This window comes from Dendrobates tinctorius, unplaced genomic scaffold, assembly GCF_039654945.1.
Source record: "Dendrobates tinctorius isolate UK_male_01 unplaced genomic scaffold, ASM3965494v1 ptg000165l, whole genome shotgun sequence".
Taxonomy (NCBI): domain Eukaryota; kingdom Metazoa; phylum Chordata; class Amphibia; order Anura; family Dendrobatidae; genus Dendrobates; species Dendrobates tinctorius.
The window spans coordinates 14,229,926-14,257,317 of record NW_027361832.1 but is presented as its reverse complement, the minus strand read 5'-3'; the positions used below and the strand labels follow the sequence as shown (position 1 = coordinate 14,257,317).

The 27,392-nt window shown below is 43.2% G+C and overlaps 1 protein-coding gene across 1 annotated transcript in view; it reads left to right on the top strand.

Moving 5' to 3' along the window:
• NECAB1 (N-terminal EF-hand calcium binding protein 1) overlaps nucleotides 1–27,392 on the top strand; it is a 299,035-nt gene that overhangs the window by 217,057 nt on the left and 54,586 nt on the right. The window contains exons 7-9 of the mRNA XM_073550518.1: nucleotides 14,917–15,029; nucleotides 17,716–17,792; nucleotides 23,099–23,152. Coding sequence (XP_073406619.1) covers nucleotides 14,917–15,029; nucleotides 17,716–17,792; nucleotides 23,099–23,152 — 244 coding nt within the window. The remainder of the gene's footprint in view (nucleotides 1–14,916; nucleotides 15,030–17,715; nucleotides 17,793–23,098; nucleotides 23,153–27,392) is intronic.

Genomic DNA, 27,392 nt, shown 5'->3' with positions numbered 1-27,392 from the left:
TTGTGCGCTGGCCCCGCAGAACCAGGGAGTGCGCAGGGCGTCGGGCACATAGCCAGATAGCGTACAGTGCTCGCATTGAGGAGCGGGTGCCAGGTGCCGGACCGTGAGCATTATTCCCCCCGTTGCCAGACTTGCGGCAGAGCACACACTAGGTAGAGACTTCCACAGCATTACCCATTTTGGCTGTACAAATTCATGGGCTAGGGGCTCAACGGGCAAAACCGCTCCATACGAGCCTTTGCTAGTACTACAACCCTCATCCGACTACATGCAGCTGAGGAACATAGGAGTCACAATAAGATTCATACAAGACTATTGTGTCATTTAATAATCTCATTTGCCTCCCTGCGAGGAGTTTCCCTTTTGTTCTAATTAAATTGCATTATAGCTAACCCTTGCTCTTCATTCCCTGTGGTACTGCATCCCGGTATCTGCTTACATATACAGCTCTGGCAAAAATTAAGAGACCACTTCAAAATGTTCAGTTTGTCTGATTGTTCTCTTTCTAGGTATATTTTTAAGTAAAATTTAAATTGCTCTTTTATTCTATAAACTACTGATAACATGTATTCGAATTTTCAAGCACTAATTTTTGTATTTATTTTCAGAAAATAAGAGATATGGTCAAAATAACAAAAAAATGCAGTGATTGCAGATCTCAAATAATGCTAAGAAAACAAGATCATAATCATTTAGAAACAACAATACTAATATTTTAACTCAGGAGAAATCAATATTTTGTGGAATAACCATGATTTTTAATAACAACTTTCATGCGTCTTGGCATGCTTTCCACCAGTCTTTCACACTGCTTTTGGGTTACCTTATGCCACTCCTGGTACAAAAGTTTAAGCAGTTCTTCTTTGTTTGATGGCTTGTGACTATCCATCTTCCTTTTGATTACATTCCAGAGGTTTTCAATGGGGTTCAGGTCTTGAGATTGGGCTGGCCATGACAGGGATTTGATATGATGGTCCTTCATTCACACATTGATTGACCTAGCTGTGTGACATGGCGCATTGTAATGCTGGAAAAACCAGTCCTCAGAGTTGGGGAACATTGCCTGAGCAGAAGGAATCAACTGTTTTTCAAGGATAACCTTGTTGAAACATCCCCAGATCATCACTGATCCTCCACCAAATTTCACAGTGGGTGCAAGACACTGTGGCTTGTACTCCTCTGCAGGTCTCTGTCTAACCATTAGATGACCAGGTGTTGGGCAAAGCTGAAAATTAGACTCATCAGAGAAGATTACCTTACTCCAGTCCTCTATGGTCCATTCCTTATAGTCTTTGGCAAACTTCAGCCTGGCTCTCCTTTGCTTCTCATTGATGAAAGGCTTTTTTCTACCTTTACATGACTTGAGCCCTGCCTGTTACAAACCGTTCTTGCCGTGCACTTCACCCCAGCTGCGGCCATTCGTTTTGTAGGTCACTTGATGTCATCCTGCAGTTGCTGACTGACAATCGAATAAGATGGTCATTCTGGTCAGTGGAGAATCGTTTTCGCCCTCTGCAGATCTGTAGCTTTGTTGTCCTCCATGTCTGCTGCTTGACCTTGTTGTAATGGACTGCCATCTTACAAATTTTAAGGATGGAGGCAACATGACGCTCACTGTATCTCTCTGCTAGCAAAGCCAAAATTGAGCCCTTCTTTTCCTCACTCAAGACTTTTCTTTTCAACTCCTTTGGCATGGTTAAAAGTTATTTTTTCATTCCTATTACTTTTGGGATATTACTAGCACTTGTTTTGCCATCCAGCTTGTCCTATTGCAAGAGGATTGTGAACACCACAGCAGGGTTTTTTTTATACTTTCCTTCGTTAAATAAGATTTGGTTCAGGTGATCACCTAATCAGAAGCACATTAATAGTAGCAACTGACGAAAAGCAGTGAAAAAGTCCTCATATCACAAGGTAAAGTGCAAAGTAGGTTTTTATTGAAAGGTGAAACAAACAGAACATGGCTAAAAAGTGACATTGGTGGGAAAAGAAAGGCCGGGTAGCAATGGCAGCTCCAAATAAATAGTCATGAGAAATGCATGAACATTGTGAAGTGTCTAAATGTCTAAACATAAAAAGTGTTTGCCCATGAACGTGACCATAGCTACAGGGAAAGAAATCCCTAAATGAATGATGACAGGCAAAAACATACAATATGGTAATCAAGGGGACACTTACACAAGTGTCTGTGTAAGTACGGCTGTGGTCTCCCTTGCTGCTCCTTCTTGTGTAAGTGTCCCCTTGATTACCATATTGTATGTTTTTGCCTGTCATCATTCATTTAGGGATTTCTTTCCCTGTAGCTATGGTCACGTTCATGGGCAAACACTTTTTATGTTTAGACATTTAGACACTTCACAATGTTCATGCATTTCTCATGACTATTTATTTGGAGCTGCCATTGCTACCCGGCCTTTCTTTTCCCACCAATGTCACTTTTTAGCCATGTTCTGTTTGTTTCACCTTTCAATAAAAACCTACTTTGCACTTTACCTTGTGATATGAGGACTTTTTCACTGCTTTTCGTCAGTTGCTATGGTTATATGCAGTGTGTTCTGCACTATCCATTCATGTGCTGGAATCTTGGTTGTGATTACCAACACATCTAAATCACTATGATTTTGATAACCCACTCCAGCACATTTTGCTGTCTTTCATTTTTAAGAAGCACATTAAGTAGAATGAGGTGTACTCTGGTTGGAATTCAACTGACACTGGAATGGAATGGCTGTCAGACATGTAGAGAAGCTGATTTTATAAAACTGTGCAGTGGTCTCTTAATTTTTGCCAGTGCTGTATATATTATAATATATCCATGTGTGTGCGTGTATATATATATATATATATATATATATATACATACATATATTATATATATATATATGTCTATTTATGTATTTATGTACAATCTTAATAGAATTATAGAATTGTATGGTGCACATGTGCTATGCAAAGGTACATTTGTTTATTTGGTTATAAATAAAATTTGCTATTCCTCTATTAATAGAAGTCTCGCTCCTGCAGCATCCAAAGCTATTTTCTACATAATAGCTGACTGAGAAGTTAAGAGGCTTGCAATTAAGCAAATCTCAGCAAAATGTTTTGCAGTGATTAAAAGCGATCACGTATGCTAATGATGCGTGTCGGTATACTCCACCTTCCTGTTTGGCATGTTAGAAGGTGCTGCTGGGTATTGCAGAGCGATCTGCCATATCTGCTAACAAGATCCCGCTGTTCCTTACAAATATATTTTTATCCAGACACTATGGAACCAAAGGACCAGATAACTGCGGACCTTCGGATGTGTAAGACACTAAATAAAATGTGTTTGTGGCCTCCTACAGTGGGTACGGAAAGTATTCAGACCCCATTAAATTTTTCACTCTTTGTTTCATTGCAGCCATTTGGTAAATTCACAAAAGGTCATTTTTTTTCTCATTAATGTACACTCTGCACCCCATCTTGACAGAAAAAAAAACAGAAATGTAGAAATTTTTGCAAATTTATTAAAAAAGAAAAACTGAAATATCACATGGTCATAAGTATTAAGACCCTTTGCTCAGACACTCATATTTAAGTTACATACTGTCCATTTCCTTGTGATCCTCCTTGAGATGGTTCTACTCCTTCATTGGAGTCTAGCTGTGTTTAATTAAGCTGATAGGACTTGATTTGTAAAGGCACACACCTGTCTATATAAGACCTCACAGCTCACAGTGCATGTCAGACCAAATGAGAATCATGAGGTCAAAGGAACTGGCCAAGGAGCTCAGAGACAGAATTGTGGCAAGGCACACATCTGGCCAAGGTCACAAAAGAATTTTCCCTTTCCCATGACAGCACCGCAGACATGAGAGATGGTATCTGCCCCCAGGAAACAGGAAACCTGTAGCAGAGACATAAGAAGGGGGCGGCACCTCTCGCCTCAGTTTTGGTTTCCTGTTTCCCGCAGGCGGATGCCGGGGGGGCAGAGTCCATACCTCCAGAGGGATCCCCCTCTGATGTCAGCCGGTCAGGAGGCCGAGGTCCGCGGGGAGAGGATGGCAGCGGGGCGCGGTGGCGTGTGCCTGTCAGCCCAGCTCGGTGGGCGCTGTGAATGATGTCCTCCTCGTCAGATTCCCCGGCGGCCGCTCCAGTGGTAGGCTGGGCCGGGGGAAGCGTGGCCACCACGACGCAGGCACTGACTGAGTGGAGACGGCTTCTGGGGTCACACCGGAAGTGACGTCACACGCCGGGGGAGCAGTGTACTGGGCACTTCCGGGAGGGAGCGGTCTCAGAAGCACACACCGCTCCTCCATATAAAGGGAAGCAAGGAAGGTGCCACCAGTCCCCGAGAGGCTGCATACAGGCTCCAGAATAGCAGAGCCAGATCAGCAGCGGGGCGCAGATGGATCCTGAAGACAAGATGCGCGCGCAGGAGGAAGAGCCACCGGCCACCGGGGTACCCAGAGGGCCGGGTGAGGGCCTTGGTAAGGCAACACATTATATTAACAACAGCCCTATGTATGTCTTCCTTAGGGAAAGGCCACATCAAAACAAAAGAACAAGGAGTGTGCATTATGCAAAAAGGCCCTAGCTAAAACATATGAGAAGCGACTCTGTCGCTCATGCATTAAAAAAACAGTGGCCAAGGAGTCACCATCCCCACTCCAGAGCATTAAAACTATGATCCGGGATCAAGTAAAGTCAACAGTCAAAGATGAATTGAAGGAGCAGACTACACTTAGCTCCGATGTAACACCCACTTCACCACCGCCCCCACCTCCTCCTCTTCCTCCCACAGAAATAACTACCGACATAGAGTCTGAGGAAGAGCAAGGAGAGCTAGGGCCCTCAGACTCGGACCTGGATTCTTCGGATGAGGAAAAGGGTCGTCCATATTTCCTATCTGAGGACATTGGGAAATTACTAAAACTTGTAAGATCCACAATGGGACTGGAAACACCAAAAGAGCCAAAATCAATTCAAGATGCTATGTTTAGTAATCTTGAGGGGAAAAAACGAAGGGTTTTTCCTTTTCATGATAACCTGTTAAATTTAATCAAGAGGGAATGGAAAAAACCCAACAAAGAAATGTCCATACCGCAGGCGCTCAAACGTAAATACCTGTTTGATGAGGAGGTATGCAATAAATGGGAAAAAGCTCCCAGACTAGATGCCGCCATTGCTAGTACATTACATCCAGAGGAATAGCATTGCCATTTGAGGACATGGGCGCCTTAAAAGATCCCCTTGACAAGAAAGCAGACGCTTTTCTAAAATCTGCTTGGGAGGCATCGGCTTGGTCGTTTAAGCCGGGGGTGGCCGCCACTTGTACAGCACGGGCCATGGTCAAGTGGTTAGATAAATTAAGTAACCAAATTAAGAATAAATGCCCAAGGGAGACACTGCTGGAGGCAATACCTTCCCTACAGAAGGCAGCGGGATTCCTGGCTGACGCCGCAGTAGATTCCGTCCGAGGTGCTGCCCGGCATGCGCCCTTTCAAATTCAGGCCGCAGAGCAATATGGTTAAAAAACTGGTCGGCAGACTTCCAGTCAAAGGTTAAACTCTGCGCCATCCCTTGTGAGGGTCAATACCTGTTTGGGAAAGCATTGGACGAAATTTTAGAAAAAGCATCAGATAAGAAAAAACGGTTTCCACCCCCCTTCCCTAGGCGTCGGTGGACTGAAGCTCGCTCGTCCTTTCGTGGAGCAGGGAATAGAGGGAGCCGAGGGCGGCCAGACGATAGAGCCACACGGGGAAGACCCTGGAGGGGAAAAGAGAAAGGATTCCTCTTTAGTAAAACCACCCCGAGACCCGATACTAAGCAATGACGCCAGGGCGGTTGGGGGAAGGTTTCGGTTCTTTGTCCATCAACGGGTAGCATTGCCCGCCTCAAAGTGGGTAACCGACCTGTTAGCCGGGGGCCTGCGACTAAGTTTTCTAAGCCTTCCACCTCAAAGAGTAAAAGTGACCCGGGTAGCCAAAAAGAATCAGGCCACGCTAGAAAAGGAGATTCAACTCCTCATACAAAAAGAGGTACTAATAAAAGTACCGTATCATCAAGAAGGGAAAGGGTTTTACAGCACTCTGTTTCTCACGCCAAAACCAGATAGGTCACTAAGAACCATATTCAATCTCAAAGCCCTAAACCAATACATCAGGACAGAGAAATTCAAAATGGAGACCTTGGGGTCAGCAGTGAAGCTACTCGACCCGGGTTGCTACAACAGTAATAGATCTTACCGACGCCTATTACCATGTGCCAATATGGGGAGAACACCAACAATATCTAAGATTGGTAGTAGAGATTGCTCAAGTCCCCACTCATCTCCAGTACCAGTGCCTACCCTTCGGGGTATCAGTAGCCCCTCATATACTTACAAAAATCATCGGGGAAGTAGCGTCCTTTATAAGAAGGGAAAATATCCTGTTGGTACCCTATCTAGACGATTTCCTCGTCATAGCAAACGACAAGCAGAATTGCGAAAATGCAGTTACAAAGGTCCTGGAAATATTGACCAGGTTAGGCTGGATGATCAATCTAAAAAAATCCAGATTAACTCCAGTTCAGTCACAAGAATTCCTTGGAATTCAATTGGACTCATTAAAACAGCAGTGCATTCTTCCAGAAAAAAAATAAGGGCTATCCAACAAAAAATACAACGGATACAATCCGGTCGAGCCATATCAGTAAGAGAGGCAATGTCGCTCCTGGGCACGTTAACAGCAACAATCCCAGCGGTCCGGTGGGCACAAGCCCATACGAGAGAACTACAGTGGCAGATCCTATCCGAGCAGGAGAGGGGTCCCTCCAATTTAAACCGGGAGATCATTCTCTCACCTCAAGTGCAGGAGTCATTAAAATGGTGGCTGAGCACCGAAAACTTAAACAAATCAGTGCCTTGGACGACTCAAAACTTGGTGGTACTGACCACGGACGCAATTCCGAGTGGTTGGGGGGCACACATAGAGAATGGAACCCTACAGGGCCAGTGGGAACCTGGAATGAGGGATGCATCCTCAAATCTAAAAGAACTGGTGGCCCTTCCCCTAGTAAAGCGAGAAGTGCAAGGGAGACATGTCACCATATTATCCGACAACAACACGGTCATAGCATACATAGACAAGGGGGCACAAGGTCGGCAACCCTTATGGCAGAAACCAGGGAATTATTCGCATGGGCGGAAAACAATCTTCTATCCTTATCTGGTACACATTTAAAGGGGGCAGACAATTATCTGGCTGATTATTTAAGCCATCATGTACTACACCAGGGAGAATGGTCCCTAAATCAAAAAATATTTGGGGAAATCTGCGCTGCCTTTGCTACCAGGGAAAATTGAAAAGTGGACAGGTTCTACTCCCTAAATCCAAGAGAACGACCAGAGGGGGTGGAAATTTTGTCCGGCCTAAGCGTTCCCCCCTTTTCCATTGATTCCAGTAGTCTCGAAAAAGATCCGACAGGACAAAGCTCGAATAATCCTGGTTGCGCCCTTCTGGCCGAAGAGGGCATTGTTCACATGGCTCAGACGCATGTCTATCTCAGACCCATGGATCTTCCCATCTGCTATACCAGGGCTCAGTAGAACATCCCCGGGTTCACAGGCTGCACCTCACTGCATGGAACTTGAGAGGGGACTCCTTCTAGCAAAAGGGTTCTCAGTCCCTTTAGTAACCACCCTGCTCGCTAGCAGAAAGGAGGTAACTTCACGTAAATACCAAAAAATTTGGGAAAAATTCTTACAGTTCACGGGCCGACAATGGACTGGGACAGCCCAAAAAATACCAAGAAAAGAGGTCATAGAGTTCCTCCAGAAAGGACTGGAAAAAGGACTGTCCACAAGCACCTTAAAAGTGCAGGTATCGGCCCAGGGTGCGTTGTTTGATCAAAAACTGCCTGATCACCCATGGATCTATAGATTCATTCGGGCCTCCTTTACATCCAGGCCCAAAAAATTACCATCTAAGGTGGCTCCCTGGGATTTAAATTTAGTATTAAGGGCACTGACAGCATCTCCATTTGAACCTATTGCTTCCATCTCAATAAAGGCGCTAACGCTAAAAACAGTACTTCTAGTGGCCCTAACCTCAGCTCTACATGCGAGCTGCAGGCAATATTGGTAAATCCACCATATACCACCTTTTTGGATGATAGAGTGATCATAAAAACGGATCCGGCCTTCCTACTGAAGGTAAATTCCAAATTCCACAGGGAGCAGGAAATAATTTTGCCCTCGTTTTGTCAAAACCCCAAATCCCAGGGAGAAAAAACCTTCCATTGTCTAGATGTCAGACGTTGCCTGCTTCAATATATAGAAGCCTCAAAATCATGGCGACAGTCTTCAGCCCTTTTTGTCTCCTTTCAGGGGACAAACAGGGGTAAGAAAGCCTCAAAGTCAACTATTGCACGATGGTTACGTATGGGTATTGCACTGGCTTATTCTTCTTTAGATCAGACTCCCCCACTGGGTGTAACAGCTCACTCTATGAGAGCTATAGCTATAGAGTGGAGACGGTGGCGTAAAGGAAAATTGTGCTTTTTTTGTGGAGATCCCAGACATTGGAAAAAGGACAGCTCCTCTGGTTCCCCGATCAACAAGCGGCTGAGTCTGGGTGATTGTCTCAGGTACCTTTTTCTGCATTATCAAAAATTTTGTTGCAAGTGGAACTTTGTTGTGGGAGTGGCTCCACGTCCACTTCTGACTTCATGGATTGCGGCTTGTCCATGAACTTTATTACCTCTGACTTGGTGTCCAGGTGTAAATTTGGGACAGTTAGGCTGGAGACTCCCATCCATGTTGTTGCCATTGACAAAACACCACTGGCTAAGAATGGCATCAAATTTGTTTCAGAGGAGTTTCTCCTTAAAGTGAGTTCCTTGCACCAGTAACATATTTCCTGCTTTGTTATGGACAATCTGTTATGGGACTGGTGTTGGGCTTCCTGTTATGAATGGGTCACCGAGGAGGATGGCAGGAACAGGCTAAGCCACCAGAAGACCAGAGAGGTTGGTAACTAAGCGGATTACAGACCCCTGATCCTATCCGCACAACTAGCAGTAGCCATGGAGCTTTCCTACGATGCCCTAGACGCTTTGTCACAGCCGGAAGACTAACTAAGCCTAAAGACAGAATGCTGAAATCTAAACTGCCCCGAAGCAGATCCCCAAAGGAATAGACAGCCCCCAAACATATATTGTTGGTGAGAAAAGATGAGACACAAACACAGGCAGAGAACAGACTGAGCAAACGGTGGGGCCCAAGCTGTCTAGACAAGACAGGATAGAAAAAGATACTGTCTGCAATCACACACAAAACCCTGAAAAAGTCCAACACTTCTGATATACAAAAGAACCTGAGATCACATGATCTCACCCCCGCTAGATCAGCACTCTGGTATAAACTGGCAGCAAGCAAAAAGATACTGACATAACAGGGGACTGAACAAGCTGCAACATATGAAGCAGGGCCCAGCGCCGAGACAAGAAGTACCTGCTGCCCCACAGGCAGTTCCATTGACTGACATTGATTTTGAAGATGAGGAAGACTCCCAATTTCCCCCAAGGGACACGGAAGGGAGGCTGGTGCCTGAAACTGCCATCCCAGCGGGAGCAACTCAAGCCATCGTTTCTCCCGTAACAGTTGACACGGTTGCTCCTTCTGATTTGCGACGCTTTGAGCATTCAACTGCCGGTGTACCCCCCCAAGACCAATTCGTCTGGCAACAAATTATTCAGGGATTGGAAGACTGTCAACGGGAACTACAGAAAATTTTGCCCGTGGAATGGAGAGCAAAAAGAGAGGAGAATGTAAGAGGGTGAAGAGGAAGAAGAGCCCAAAAGGGGATACCTCTGCTGCTCCATGTCTGGAACCACCTAGCCAGACAGCAGGGTTGCCGGGGGGGAGCCTTTCTGGCCTGGATCACCTGAACCATGTGACCATGGGGGGGCAGTGACCAAAGAGAAGGGGCGGTGGACAGGACGCTGTGCAGGGTGAGGGTGCGAAAGCAGGGCGCGTGAGACACAGAGCAGAGCATGCAGGACAAAGAGCAGGCTGCAGCATCGGGCTCCCAGAGAGAGAGAACCCCCCCTTCAAGGAACTGACTGAAGGAGGAGGCGTTGAGAGTGCCGTATGTGAGTACGTGGACTGGGTAGCCTCCTTGACTAGACGAGACTTCCCCCTGACAGTGCAGATAAAGTGACACGAGCACGCAGTCCTGGGGACCTCAGTGGCAAGCTGGAGCCTTTGAGTGTGGCAAAGAGACTTCACAGTGTGCACAGCATCGTTCCTGCGGAGAGACAGACAGGGTATCATACAGAGACTCAGAGCAGGGGAGACTCAGGTTTGCAGAATTTCCCTGCTCCTTGCTTTAACCCCTGGAGGTCCCAACTTCATTCAGAGCAGAGACTCTAGAGATTGCAAGCGCTGCTGGTGCCAACGTGGGAGAAGTAGACTCTTCAATCAAGCTTTCCCCGGACTGATAAGTTATAATTATCTGAGTTTAACCATTTCAATGCCAGCATAACTGTTTTATTGCTTTCTACAGTTCCATTGTGCTGCTTTACTGTTTTATACTGTCACATTTAACCCCTACTGCTCCTCCCTGCATGGAGAGAAAATCCCTGTAAATAAACCTTTAACTCTTGGTCGGTCTCAGATCCGTGGCGACATCTTCAGTACCTGCAGCTTATTACACACAAGTAACATGTTATTGTTGTCATGATCCTGGACGGGGTTTCGCTTTGACCCGTCCTGGTCAGACTGGGGGTTAATTGTTCTGCCTCTCTCTGGCAGAGGGCGGCTATTTAACGGTCACTGGACCTAGGTCCGGTGTCAGTTAAAGTCCTGCCCTCGGCTGAGTTAGTTGACCTCTTGTGTAGGTATGCATTGTGCCTGATAACTTGTTGCTTGTTTGGTTGTGATCCGGTTCTGTCACTGTTACGAGTTCTGCCTTCCCCTCTTGTACCGCACCACTCTCTCGTGTATGACTCTCTGCTTGTGACTCGACTACTCTCTGCTCGTCCCTTTGGTACCGCACCGCCCTCTTGTGTATGACCTTTGGCTTTGTCTGACCTCCCGTCTGTTTATCCCTCCTGTACCTCGTTTGCCCGTACTGTGTATGAACTCTGTTTTGCCCGACTCTGAGTTTTCTATCTTCTCTGAAAGCTGTACGCTAAGCCCCGCCCCCTTGCAGTCACATGACCGTAGGTCCTGTGCCGGCTTGCTAACCTTCAGCGTTCAGGTCTTGTGCACCTGTACTTTCTGGCTGTTCCTGTCCCCAGGGGTCCCTACAGTGCAGGTGAGTCCCTGCTCAGCGGAGGCTGTATGGCGGTGCTGCCAGGATCCTGATATTTGTGTTTTTGCACCAAACAGTAGCCCTTCTGCTCCACAGGAGGTTTCTGGCCTCCTTGAGTTCGCCTTGACAGGTGTACCACCCCAGTCAAACTCCCCACCTGCCACTGTCACCCGAGCGAGCACGTTCAGGGTTTTAGGTCATTGTAATTGTAATTTCCCACCACTTCATTTCATGTTCCATATTCACCGATAATTGTGAAGAAGTTGGAGGAACGGCGATGTTCACTCCTTTGATAATTCCGGCTCTTATCTGGCAAATTTGACTCTCAAAAATACTTTGAATGACTGATCCATGTTTCTAGTTTTTTTTCTTCATTTTCAGTTCATCTTTTCATATGAAATTGTTTTTGTTTTTACAAACATGCCAAGAGTTTTCTGTGCTTTGCTTTTTCTAGTCATTTTTTGCAATCAGGGGACAAAAATGTAAGATGTTAAATTCCGCCTACATTGTACTATAGATTGATAACTTGGTCTCAATATAAATGACAAAATAGGGTAAAGCAGGCAAAAAAAAATGACACCAAGTAATCCCTTCATTCTAAATTCCGTTTGACAAGACAGTCTTATTAGGGAGTAGATTTATTACAGTGTTTCCAGCTTTTGATAAGATTAGAGCTACTAAAATTGCTGACTTTCTATGGTGTTGTAGGTGTATATGTTTCCAAATGTGTTGAATTTTCTGCCTGCAAGTTGCAGCTGACACACTTTCCATAGAGGTCAATGCAAGTTTCACATATAATTGTGTGCAACTTGTCAGCTAATTGGTTTATTTATAGCAAAATCAAAGATCTAAATTTCTCGTGTGACAGCAAATTTCAGAAAATTGCACAATTTGTCAGAAATCATGCAAATGGCTATCATGCAAAACTCGTGTCGCCCCAACCTAAGAGTAACAGATTCTGGTCATCTGAAAAAAAAATGTCCAATATTAAAGAGTCTGTATAATGCTGTTGATCAGTCATAGTCCAGGTTCTGAGACTCCAATTGATTGATTAAAGGTTCAGAGGCGCCTACTGATTGGTTAAAGGTCCTGACTGAGACCCCTACTGATTGGTTAAAGGTCCTGAGACCCCTACTGATTGATTAAAGGTAAACACCAAGTCCCTACTTATAATAAAGTGGACCAAAAATGAAGAGATCCATTAAAATCATTTTTATTTAAATATAGATAATAAAAACATACATAAAAAACAAGCAGAATGTCTCATGAACAGGACGGGATAGCACTATAAATAAGTCCATAAATAAGTCCACAAATAAGCCAATATGTAACTATAGTTTACAATAAGTAATGCCTTCTATAAATATAGTCATTTGCTCATAGTTAATATATATCCCAATAGTGGGTATAAAGTGCATAGTGCAAGGCTACCATTAGGGGATATACATATGAGCAAACACATAAGGAAGGTAACATTGTTAACAAGGTAACAATAGATAGGGACAAAAAATGGAGTGCCAATAGCTGCATTAAAGAACATACATAGTGATTGCATGCCACCACCAAATAAGTATATATATCAGGTATAAAACCTAGGACTTAACATATAAATGAGGAGGGCGATTCACCTTGTGTGCAGCAGAAGATTCCCGTCCTGATATCCCGACGCACGTTTCGCCGCTCGGTTTTTTCCTTGGGGCATGGCTTAGGACAGGGGCAGGAGGATATTTATACACCGTGCGGCCAATAAGAGCAGGAGAGGAGTAAAGTCACGTGCCGGTTTTAATGACGCATGCAGTTGATATCACGCCCCCGGCACAGCGTAACATCCAGTCAGATGCTCAGTGATACGCAAGCATGAACCGCAAGCCGTCACTATGAGAGCATTTCCAGGAGTTTACCAGCGTCTGGGCATCATAGCGCATGCGTACACCGGAACAGACTGAAAAGAAGGAAATTAGCGGACAATTGATATGTGAATAGTCAACAAGTGTGATAAATAACGGTGAATAATAAAAATTTTTTTATTATAAATAAGGACTTGGTGTTTATCTTGAGTTGAAGTGCCATTTAGTATATTTAATTTTGGACACTTGATTGATGGTATATTGATTGATTAAAGGTCCTGAGATCCTTACTGATTAGCTAAAGGTCCTGAGACCCCTACTTATCCACTAAAGGTTCTGAGATCCCCACTGATTGAGGTCCTGAGATCCTTAATGATTGGTAAAAGGTCCTAAGACCCCTACTGATTAGTTGAAGGTCCTGAGACCCCACTGATTGTTTAAAACACCACTCTGCAGTACGCAGCTCTGTCGCAACAGTGTTTGGGCTCAACAGCAAGTCTGTGGGTCTGTCCACCACTATCTGACTTTTGGACGGATGCATGGACTTCATCAAGATTATGCCATTCATTAGCTATTTTAACTTTGTGCCATTTTTTTTGGATGCATGGTGACACACATTAAGCCGTACCCCTATCCTGCTAACCCTGATGCTAAAGGTGTCTAAAACACATAATAAATTTGATGTAAGGAGCAAAAGTGTTTTTGGTGCACTTTGTGCGATAAATAATCATGAAGGTTCTGGTGTTTGTCATGGTTTCTCTGAAGAGAAACCATCAGCATGATTTAGCAATGTAAAGTAAAGGCATGGACATAATGGCGCTGTTATACAGATTAAATAGGTAACTTTAGGCTGGAGTCACACCAGCGTGAATGCATCGAATGCGATATGCTAATGACCCTCGGCTCCTGCTCTGCTGCGAGTGTGATTTCAGGGTCAGTGCTCTGTGCTTCGATCCTTTCGCACTGAGAAGATTGGAGCACAGGTGCAGAGGAGACAGAGAAACTATTTTCTCCATCTCCTCTGCTGCCGGCATCGGTGTATATTGCACCGCACTTGGGTGATACCTGAGTGCTGTGCTTTGTGTCACTCGCACCCATAGACTTATGTGGGTGCGCGTGAGCCTCGCCTCGCTGCCAATCTCAACATGCTGTGATTTTTCTCACATGCTGACTCGGCATGAGAAAATAATTACAGATTTGAGCTGCCGCATAGAATAACTTGTATCACATACCACTCGACCGTATTTTACGGTAATGTGACTCCGGCCAATGGCTGTTCTTTAATCCATATTTGAAGCTTTTGGGTTATTAGCTTTAGGTGCACGGGGGGCAGGACTGTGAGTAGGGTCTTCGGCTGCTGCCCCGGCTCCTCCGCCTGCCACTGGTATCTATTTGACAGGTCACTGCTTTGCGATCCACAGGATGGATTTCTTCACTAAGGCCACGTTCACACATTCAGTATTCGGTCAGTATTTTACCTCAGTATTTGTAAGTCATAACCCGGAGGGGGGGATAAATCCAGAAGTGGTGACGTGTTTCTATTATACTTTCCTCTGATTATTCCTCTCCTGGTTTTGGTTCACAAATACTGATGCAAAATACTGATAATGTGAACGTGGCCTAAAAGTATTGATGTAATTTGGTATATCAGCACCAGTATGGCCGTGCCTTTATTTTACATCACTAAATCATACTGATGGGTTGTGTAAATTGTAATATTCTTACTCATCTTACAAGCTCAACGCTCCATAAAAGAAGCAACAAAATGCCTGTCCTCTGATTACCTGCAGACAAGGCCCTATAAAGCCCCATGTGCTCTCCATCCCGTGGTCAGGAAAACGATCTAATCGGAGACTTCAGAGAAATAATAGCTTTTCTCCAAACAACCCACAGTTTAACCTTGGTATGTTTTTCCACTTTCTTCTTTTACTGAATTTAGACTTGTAATGTGTATTTAGTGTCTGCCCCATGCTGCCTGTAAGATAATAGCAAGAATAGCAGCTCTGTGGCAGGCACCTGCTCCATTTTCGGTAATATGTTACCATGGTAGCAGGGGCATAAGTACATGGTAGCAGGGGCATAACTAGAGTCCTATGGACCCCAGGGAAACCTTTGGACTTGGATCCCCCACAACCAGCTGGGAGCTTGGATGCCACAATGACACTATGTTCCCACTCCCTTAAAAAAAAAAATAGTAATTCTCCTCAGGAGCCTCAATATATTATTACTGTTCTTTCTATGTTAATAAAGCCCCTTCTGTGCCTCGTCATATTAAAAATGCCCTTCTGTAATACCTCATATTAATAATGCCCTTCTGTGATTCCTCATATTAATAATGCCCCTTCTGAGCCTCCATTTATTAATAATGCTCCTTTGTGCCTCCGTATATTAATACGGTCCCTTTTGTGCCTCCATATATTAATAATGCTCCTCTGTGCCTCCTTATATTAGTAATGCCCCTTCTGTGCCTCTATTACCTCCATTTATTAATAATGCCTCTTCTGTGCTTCCTTATATTAGTAATGCCCCTTCAGAGCTTCAATATATTAATAATGCCCAGTCTGTGCCTCCCTGCATTAATAATGCCCCTTCTGGGACTCCATTTATTAATAATGCCTCTTCTTTGCCTCCTTATATTAATAATACGCCTTCTGTTCCTCCTCATATTAAGAATAATCCTGCCGTGCCTCCATACATTAATAATGTCCCTTCTGTGACTCCTTATATTAATAATACCCCTTCTGTGACTCCATTTATTAATAATGCTCCTTATGAGCCCCCATATATTAATCATTCTCCTTCTGTGACTCCTTATATTAATAATGCCCACTCTGTGCCTCCGTATATTAATACCTATTCTGTGCCTCCATATATTAATAATGCCCACTATGTGCTTCCATGTGCTAATAATGCCCACTATGTGCCTCCATACATTAATAATGCCCACTACGTGCCTCCATACATTAATAATGCCCACTCTGTGCCTCCATACATTATAAATGACAACTATGTGCCTCCATACATTAATAGTGCCCACTATGTGCCTCTATACATAATGCCCACTATGTGCCTCCATCATTAATAATGCCCATTATGTGCTTCCATCATTAATAACGCCCACTATGTGCCTCCATCATTAATAACGCCCACTATAGGACTCCGTACATTAATAACACCCACTATAGGACTCCGTACATTAATAATGCCCACTATGTGCCTCCATACATAAATGCCCACTATATGCCTCCGTACATTAATAATGCCCACTATGTGCCTACATACACTAATAATACCCACTATGTGCCTCCATACACTAATAATACCCACTATGTGCCTCCATCATTAACAATGCCCACTATGTGCCTCTATACATTAATAATGCACACTGTGCCTCCATACACTAATAAAACCCACTATGTGCCTCCATCATTAATAATGCCCACAATGTGCCTCCTTACATTAATAATACCCACTATGTACCTCCATACAATAATGCCCACTATGTGCCTCCATACACTATTAATACCCACTTTGTGCCTCCATCATTAATAATGTCCACTATGTGCCTCCGTACATTAATAACGCCCACTATGTGCCTCCATAATTAATACGCCCACTATGTACCTCCATACATTAATAACGCCCACTATGTGCCTCCATAATTAATACGCCCACTATGTGCCTCCATAATTAATACGCCCACTATGTACCTCCATACATTAATAACGCCCACTATGTGCCTCCGTACATTAATAACGCCCACTATGTGCCTCCATCATTAATAACACCCACTATGTGCCACCATCATTAATAACGCCCACTATGTGCCTCCATCATTAACACGCCCACTATGTGCCTCCATACATTAATAACGCCCACTATGTGCCTCCGTACATTAATAACGCCCACTATGTGCCTCGGTACATTAATAACGCCCACTATGTGCCTCCATCATTAATAACACCCACTATGTGCCACCATCATTAATAACGCCCACTATGTGCCTCCATACAATAATGCCCACTATGTGCCTCCATATCTGTGCCCCCTCTGTTCTATATGATAATACTCTTCCTCTCCTAGTGATTTCATGCCTCGTTTGAGTCAATACTCACATTCCCACGATGAGGGACGGAGTTCTGCTTCATTCTGCAGTTTGTGGCTCGGCATAGGTGTAGTACTGTGATGTTTTCCATACACCCCTCACTTCTGGTAGGCCACAAGTCAAAAGTAGCTTGTAACTTACCAGAGTAAGTAGTGGGGCAAGAAAACAGAGGCTCTGCTCGGCCAGAGGCTTCAGCTGTATCCACGTCCTTAAGGATCCATCACAAGACGTACATACCATTTGGGTATCCGGACTGGCCCCCGTGTCCTCTAGTTACAGTCACAGTCGTCCACTCAATGACTCTGACTTTACTACACTTCTTGGCACTATAGTTTAATGTTTTATACACATTTATTTATGAAGGAATAATCCCCAGAATGGTTTATTATCCTAAAATCTACAGGCAGAATGGTGGCTCCCTAGAGCAGCTTGTATTAAAAGCTGGAATATTTTCAGTTCTATGACTTATTTATTCTTCCCGTAGGCCTACTAGACGAAGACAACCAGTGGATGACCCAGATAAACAGACTTCAGAAACTAATTGACAGACTGGAGAAGAAGGTATTGAAAATATTGCTGTGCTTTTCTTCCTCTAAAACGTGGTTACCTTTTCTAGTTACTAGAACCTCGCCCATTCTCTGCCCGATGCGATGCCCCATTGTTCCCGAGCTTTGCGCCTAGCGTCACGCTGATACTAAAGATTCTGTCTGAAAGGAAATACAGATAATATAGAGCAACAGCTCTCCTTTGTCTGCACTGGTAGAAGGTAGCCTCATATAATATGGTTCCTTCCATTATAAACCTCGACCGGTGTGTAGACTATAGGATAAGGGACAGTGGTATTGCTGTTATCGGCCACTAGCGGCACCATTGCCTCAGCAATTGCCACAATATTTGTATCTCCACACCAGTGCTTCATGGTGATCCAAGTATCTTCAGTGTCTACCAACACCTCCGATAAGATCTATCACATGGGTGATTCAACTTGGTGAACACAGATCTGATATAGAATCATAGAATCATAGAATCGTAGAGTTGGAAGGGACCTCCTGGGCCATCTGGTCCAACCCCCTGCTCAAAGCAGGATTCGCTAAATCATCCCAGTCAGATGTCTGTCCAGCCTCTGTTTGAAGGCTTCCATTGAAGGAGAACTCACCACTTCTCGTGGCAGCCTGTTCCACTCATTGATCACTCTAACTGTCAAAAAGTTTTTTCTAATATCTAATCTGTGTCTCCTCCCATTCAGTTTCATCCCATTGCTTCTAGTCTTTCCTTGTGCAAATGAGAATAAAGTTGATCCTTCTACAATGTGACAGTCCTTTAGATATTTGTAGACAGCTATTAAGTCTCCTCTCAGTCTTCTCTTTTGCAAACTAAACATTCCCAAATCCTGCAACCTTTCCTCATAAGACAGGGTTTGCAGACCGGTCACCATTCTGGTCGCTCTTTTCTGAACTTGCTCCAGTTTGTTGATGTCTTTTTTAAAATGTGGTGCCCAAAACTGGACACAATATTCCAGATGAGGTCTGACCAAAGAGGAGTAGAGGGAAATAATGACTTCACGTGATCTAGACTGTATGCTTCTGTTAATACATCCTAGAATTGCATTTGCCTTTTTTGCTGCTGCATCACACTGTTGACTCATATTCAGTCTGTGATCTATTAGTATACCCAAGTCTTTTTCACATGTGCTGTCACTTAGCCCTATTCCTCCCATTCTATATATGCTTTTTTCATTTTTATTGCCCAGATGTAGTACTTTGCATTTCTCCCTGTTAAAAACCATTCTGTTAGTTGCTGCCCACTTCTCCAGTTTATTTAAATCTTTTTGAATCCTCTCTCTCTCTTCTCTAGTATTAGCTATCCCTCCTAGCTTTGTGTCATCAGCAAATTTAATCAGTTTACCCTCAATTCCTTCATCTAAATCGTTGATAAAGATGTTGAACAATACAGGGCCCAGGACAGAGCCCTGTGGTACCCCACTTGAGACATTCTTCCAACTGGATGTGCAGCCATTTACGACCACTCTTTGGGTCCGATCACTAAGCCAGTTATGAATCCACCTAACAGTTGCCTTGTCCATTCCATACTTAGTCATTTTTTCAATAAGGATTGTATGAGAGACTTTGTCAAATGCTTTGCTGAAGTCAAGATATACTATATCTACAGCATTTCCTTGATCCACCCAATCAGTGATACCGTCATAGAAGGAAATTAAGTTAGTCTGACATGACTTATTAGTTACAAACCCATGCTGACTCTGTTTGATCACTTCATTCTTATCCAGGTATTGACATACATGTTGTTTAATAATTTGTTCAAAGATCTTTCCTGGTATAGAAGTCAGACTCACTGGCCTATAGTTGCCTGGGTCCACCTTCTTCCCCTTTTTGAAGATAGGAACAACATTTGCTCTTCTCCAGTCTTCTGGCACTTCTCCTGTTCTCCAAGAATTTTCAAAGATTATGGAGAGGGGTTCAAAAATTTCTTCTGCTATCTCCTTCAGTACTCTGGGGTGTAATTCATCTGGACCTGGAGACTTGAATTCATTTAGGTTAGCTAAGTGTTTCCTCACTATCTTTCTGTTTATAGATATCCTGGATTCTTCTATTCCCTTAATAGGACAGTGAATAACAGTTGGTGTTACATTTCCTTTCTGAGAGAAAACAGATGCAAAATAGGAATTTAAAAGTTCAGCCTTCTCAACATCCTGTCTTACCATTTCATCATTTTCATCCTGTAAAAATCCTATAGCATCTTTGACTTTTCTTTTACTTTTGACATATCCCCAAAATCCTTTATTATTGCTTTTGACATCTCTTGCAAGCCTCAATTCATTTTCAGCTTTAGATAATCTGATTTGTGCCCTGCAGGTTCTGCAGACAGCATTATATTCTTCTTTAGATATGCCTCCCTCTTTCCATTTTATAAACATTTTTTTCTTCCTTTTTAGCATGTGCTTAAGTTCTGTGTTCACCCATCCTGGTTTCCTTAAATGCTTCCTATTCTTCCCTCTTTTCGGAATTGTTAACAACTGTGCTTTGAGAATTTCATTTTTCAAGATTTCCCATCCTTCCTGGACATTTTTGTCTTTAAGGATATCCAGCCATTGGATCCCTCCAATTATCTTTCTGAATCCCTTAAAATCTGCCTTTCTGAAATCTAACCTTGACGTCTGAGACACCTGCATTGTGTCTATGTATTGCAAATACATAGAAAAACTAATATGACACTAAAGAGGGTAATAGTTATGATTTTTCTTTTGCACTTTTGCATTTATGAGATTATTAATATTCCAGTGCTTCTTTATATCTTCTAAATCCAGAGGTCAATTCACATGCAGCAAATTTGGTATAACAATTTTTGTCACTGTTCTGTTCCTCTGAATTCAGCTCGCAGAAATCTGTGAACTCCATATGGATAAATGGAACAAACATTTCTGCAACAAGTCTGCCTCTGTCGTGTGTGAATAAACATTTATGGAGTGGTCAGAAGCTTTGGGGTTGCCACCACCCATCAAAGGATAAAGGGTTTGTCAACTACTTGGACAACCCCTTCTCAATCCGTATGTTTCCTCCTTTTAAAATAGCAACACATATACTCACCTCCAGTGCCAGCGCCATTTCACCGGTTTCAGCACTGGCTCTCTCAATGATTGTGTAACATTGTGACGTCACACAAACCCTGAGACCAATCAGCAGCCGCTTCACCGGAAGAGAGAGCAGCAGAGGTCACTTCCTCTGGATGTAAGCAGTTTGTCTGAAGGCGGGGAGAGTGACGCGGCTGCTGACTGACTGCAGGGTTTGCGTGAATTCACAATGTTACACAATCACTGAAAGAGGTAGTGATGACACTGGTGAAATGGCACCGGCACCGGAAGTGAGTATAAGTGTTGTTATTTTAAAAGGAGGAAACATTCAGATTAAGAAGTGTTTGTTCTATTAGTGGACAACCCCTTTAAAAACTACCCTAATAATCTCTTCTCCACTTGAATACTCAGGCCCCTAGAATGGCAATGCTCTTAGGGACCTATATGGTACCATCACTAGGACAAAAGTATCCAGCTTTAGCTCTTATTTTATTCCCACTGCACCCCTTAGTATTGTTTATTTTTTAATATTTAATCTGCTATACGGTTTTATTTTGTCCTTATTTTTATGTTTTTTCCTAAGGGTCCGTGGCTCACAGTGTAATAATACAGTGCAAAGTAACCTAAACACATGCCCCCAGAGAATCCTGTGAGCCATGCCCCCCAGAGAATCCTGTGAGCCATGCCCCCATAGAATCCTGTGAGCCACGCCCCCATAGAATCCTGTGAGCCACGCTCCCAGATAATCCTGTGAGCCACGCCCCCAGAGAATCATGTGAGCCATGCCCCCATAGAATCCTGTGAGCCATGCCCCCATAGAATCCTGTGAGCCATGCCCCTCAGAGAATCCTGTGAGCGATGCACCCCATAGAATCCTGTGAGCCACGCCCCCATAGAATCCTGCGAGCCACACCCCATAGAATCCTGTGAGCCATGCTTCCAGATAATCCTATGAGCCACACTCCCATAGAATCCTGTGAGCCACGCCCCCAGAGAATCCTGTGAGTCACACCCCCATAGAATCCTGTGAGCCACACCTCCAGAGAATCCTGTGAGCCACACCCCATAGAATCCTGTGAGCCATGCCCCCCAGAGAATCCTGTGAGCCACGCCCCATAAAATCCTGTGAGCCATGCCCCCCAGAGAATCCTGTGAGCCATGCCCCCAGAGAATCCTGTGAGCCATGCCCCCAGAGAATCCTGTGAGCCATGCCCCCCAGAGAATCCTGTGAGCCACGCCCCATAAAATCCTGTGAGCCATGCCCCCCAGAGAATCCTGTGAGCCATGCCCCCCAGAGAATCCTGTGAGCCATGCCCCTCAGAGAATCCTGTGAGCCACGCCCCCCAGAGAATCCTGTGAGCCATGCCCCTCAGAGAATCCTGTGAACCATGCCCCCATAGAATCCTGTGAGACATGACCCCCAGAGAATCCTGTGAGCCACGCCCCCAAGAGAATCCTGTGAGCCATGCCCCCGAGAGAATCCTGTAAGTCATGCCCCCATAGAATCCTGTGAGCCACACCTCCAGAGAATCCTGTGAGCCACACCCCATAAAATCCTGTGAGCCATGCCCCAGAGAATCCTGTGAGCCATGCCCCCAGAGAATCCTGTGAGCCATGCCCCCAGAGAATCCTGTGAGCCATGCCCCCAGAGAATCCTGTGAGCCATGCACCCACAGAATCCTGTGAGCCAAGTACACTTATCTCTGGAACCGTATGACGGACTTACAAAAAAAAAAACAAGCGGAATAACATAAATTGTAATACTCCAGGGAGAAGCAGGCATAAAATAAAACTAAAACTGGCCACTTTTGACCTTCTGAAAGGCCATCTTTAAAGGACACCTGAGTGTAGAATATGTCACCCCAAACCCTGTCCTCAGGGACATCAATCAATAGTTATGTGATTCATATGCGTGTAATCACTCACTTTAGTCATCATTCTCTCTTTTGCTTGTAATGGAGTTCACCTATAACAGATACGTGCACAAATTTAAGTGAATTTCATAAGAAACCATATATACTGTAATTGTGATTTATCAACACTAGTGCAGAGATGAGTAGAGATCTTACCTATAGCTACCAATTAAATTCCTGTTTTTATTTTTCAAAGAACCATTAACAAATAAGAACTGGAATCTGCTTGGTTACAGAGAGTACCTGCACCATTTTTATCTTGTCCTCATTTGATACGTGGTCACCTCCCGACCATTGTATACCTATTCATGTTCTGTTACCTGTGCTTTTCTGAAACGGTTTCTGTATTTTGCTGTTTAATTAAGGATCTAAAACTGGAACCCCTGGAAGAAGAAATCTTAGAGGGAAGCACAAAATCGGTAAGTAATTCAATATATGTTTTCCCAGCAGAGTGCTCGGCGTCAATCGTTAAAAGCTTCTAAATGTGACATTTTCAACAATCAACAGCAAGTTTTACCATTATAAAAAAAGTTTTTTGTTTTTTTTTTACATTTCAGCAAAATTTATCTAAAAGTACATTTTCTTTTTTGTCACTAGGAAAGAGCATCAGCTGTAATATGTCAGCATCTAAGAGCTCGGGCAGACGACCGCATTATACAGTTGAAACAAGAAGTTTACATATACTACATAAAAAGACACATCTGCATGTTTTTCTCAATATCTGACATGAAATCAGAATAAACCTTTCCTATTTTAAGTCAATTAGGATCACCATAATCATTAACATAGTAACATAGTATTTAAGGTTGAACGGAGACTTTAAATCCATCTAGTTCAACCCAAAGCCTAACATGTTGATCCATAGGAAGGCCAAAAAATCCCATGCGGCAAACACTAAGCTCCACATTGGGGAAAAAAAATTCCTTCCCGACTCCACATACGGCAATCAGACTAGTTCCCTGGATCAACGCCCTATCAAGGAATCTATTATATATACCCTGTACCATTATACTTTTCAAGAAAGGCATCCATTCCCTTCTTAAATTTTAGTAGGGAATCACTCATTGCGACATCATATGGCAGAGAGTTCCATAGTCTCACTGCTCTTACAGTAAAGAATCCACGTCTGTGAGTATGCTTAAACCTTCTTTCCTCCAGACGTAGAGGATGCCCCCTTGTCTCCGTCACAGGTCTTTGTGTAAAGAGATCATTAGAAAGGTCTTTGTACTGTCCCCGCATATATTTATACATTGTAATAAGATCACCCCTAAGCCTTCGATTCTCCAAACTAAATAACCCCAAGTGTAATAACCTGTCTTGGTATTGCAGACCCCCAGTTCCCTAATAACCTTGGTCGCTCTTCTCTGCACCCTCTCCAGTTCAGCTATGTCTTTCTTATACACCGGAGACCAGAACTGTACACAGTATTCTAAGTGTGGTCGCACTAGTGACTTATATAGAGGTAAAATTATGTTCTCCTCATGAGCATCTATGCCTCTTTTAATACATCCCATTATTTTATTTGCCTTTGCAGCAGCTGCCTGACACTGGCCACTAAATGTGAGTTTGTCGTCCACCCATGCACCGAGGTCTTTTTCAGTGACAGTTTTGCCCAGTGTTTTACAATTAAGCACATAATTATACATCTTGTTTGTTCCACCCAAGTGCATGACCTTACATTTATCCCCATTAAAGCTCATTTGCCAATTATCAGGCCAAGCTTCTAGTTTACATAAATTCTCCTGTAATATAAAATTGTCCTCCTCTGTATTGATTACCCTGCAGAGTTTAGTGTCATCTGCAAATATTGAAATTCTACTCTGTATGTGACGCGCCCCAGAGGCCGTGGGATACTCGGTACCGGGCCCGTTGACTTCAATGGGAAATGTCACAGTGGCAGTGACCCAGCCTGTGGCCTCAGGCGGTCATGTAAAAAGGGTAGAGTTGAATGGGGATAAAGTTTATGTAGTGATTCGTGACGCCAGTTGGAGTGTTCGACTGTAGTATAGCCGGTAGAGTTGAGTGAAACGGGTCGAAAAATTTCAAAAGTCACCGACTTTTGGTAAAGTCGGGTTTCTTGAAACGAAACCCGACCCTAGGGTGAGGTCGGCCACGAGCTCGGCGACTTTAGCGCCAAAGTCGCGTTTCAAAAGTTTGTTTTCCGCCCTTTTTCAGCCAATCAGGATCCACGGACACTGTGGGCAACGTGATGACATAGGCAGGGGTCACCACCATCTTTGAGAAGGGCATGCAAGTGATTGGCTTGCTTTGGGGGGCGTCACAGGGGGTATAAAAGGGCGTGCACGCCGATCGCCATGTTACTCATGCTGATCTCAGAATAGGGAGAGCTGCTGCTGCTGATGATTTTGTAGGGAGAGTGTTAGGCAGGGATGAAGACACCAAAAACTGCTTCTGTTGCTAGCGATTTTGCCTGTACAACACACCAGTCACTGTGTGTGCAGTGCAAGTGGAGGCTATATTTTGCTGGATCAGCTGTGTTGGTTGTTAGGCTGCCTTATAAGGCTTCCTGATAGCTGCATTGCTGTTTTCCCACTGCTCTGCAAACTGCTTTTTAAAAAGCAATCCAAATTTTTTTTTTTGTCCTGGTGAGGTACTGAGCGTGAAAAAAAAAAAAAAGCACCATTGTTTCATTCATTTACAATTTTCTTTCAAAGATATATATGTACAAATATATACCCTGTGTTAAGTACCCCTCGTATATCCAACTGTGAAAATGTCTAAGTTATTTACTGGAGAGGAAAAATTGTAAATGAATGAAACAATGGTGTTTTTTTTTTTTTTGCTGCAGTATTTTTCTCTTTCTTTCCGTTTGTTGTAATGCAATCAATTCCCACCATTTGATAACATGCTACGTACAAATTGTCCGCAAATTATAAGATCCTTGTTATAACGCTATCAGAGTACATTATGGCTTCCTTTAAATACCTGTATGGTTTTTTAACTGCTTTATATGTGATATATCAAGTAAGAAAAATTTCTTTATAAAATATTTTTTTTTTTTTTCCCTTGATCTGTTTATTATTATACCCTTCGTATGTGTTGGTTTCCATGCATTGTACACTTTTTTCAAATTTGGTTTTGTCTATGTTAAATGTAATGGGTGTGTTTTTCACCTAATTGAATCACCTGTTTCCTTGACATGTTTTGCACTTAAATATCTGTTTGGAGACCTTCTTTACGCATTCCATGATTAAGCCCTTTCAGGGTGAAACGCATAGGAAAGTGCTCCCCTCCATATGCCTCTTTATGTTGTTTTTACTTGATGGTAAGAAGATTTTATATTTTCAATAAAGCAATTGTTATTTTATCTCCTGGAGACGCTGGAAAATCTTTTTCTATGTTGTGCATGCACTATACACCCGGGTCAGGGTGTTTCCGTGCGTCGGAGGTGTGATTAGGAGTGAAGAGGGGTGAGCAGAAAATTTCCTTTTGTGCATTTCATTTTGACCTTTTTCGTGCTCCCTCTACAATTTGGACTTTCCAATTTTGTGGCGATTATAACCCACGTTACTTCCACTCCACATGGATCCACCTCTGCACAGGAGAACTAAGTTCAACTCCATCTTCAACATTCATGGTGATGTTACCACGATTGAGGCTGTCGCCAAGGATAATGAGGAGCTCCTGCTGTTACACAGATCATTGGAAAAAAATAAATCTAAAGAAGCCAGACTTTGGTGGGATTCTACTTCATTGCGCTCTTACATCAACAGAAATATGATACCTCGTGGATTAAGGATCATTAAATCTCCTACCTTTTCCTCTTTTCCTGAGACTTTTTTGAATGACTGGAACACCATTCTTTCCAAATGTTCACTGCAGCTTATGGAGCTTATTGTAAAATATGAGGAACAAGAGCTGGAGATTTGCAAAAACAGCATTATTACAACAGAGACTGCTTTGGATAAATTTAAGGACTTTCCTGAATTAACTAAGTTAAAAGAAAATTTGGATAAACATCTTACCACCTTAGATGATAAAATTGCGGAACGAAAAAAACGCAAATTAGACAGAGGCATTAATGATTATCAAACAAAAAAAGTTTATACTTGGAGAAATTCATCTCACCAAAATTCCATCTTGAGAAAACAAGATAATAAAAAATTTTTCCAAAAAAATTCCAAACGCCATGTCAGCTTTGGCGATACTAGCATCTCTTCAGCTACCACCAGTTATTCAATAGAAAATTCTTCAGATTCCTCAATTGATGAAATTAATCCTTCTGCTCCTATCAATAAAAAATACAAGCGAAAAAATGCTGCTTCAAAAAACGCATCAGGAGAGGAGGCAGGAAACATCGGAAACACAAGGTATCCGGATCGCAGGAAACGGAGACATTAACCTGTCCGGTTTGGAACTTGTCTGCCCAGATCCTCTCCCAGCATCATTTATCTGTTTTGTCTAAGGGATTGAGTTTTTGCCCTACAAATAAATTCAATGTTTTCAGGACTTTATTGGATGTGAACAAACTAGCTAGAAACCTAACGTTAAAATGTCATTTTTATAATGATAATGATTTACAGGAAAACATGTCTTCATTTCCAAATTCTGCTGAACATGATTCTAACATAATACCAATGTTTCATGAATTGAAAAAACTTTCTGATTTGCGACAATTGGAGTCAGAATGTAGAACTT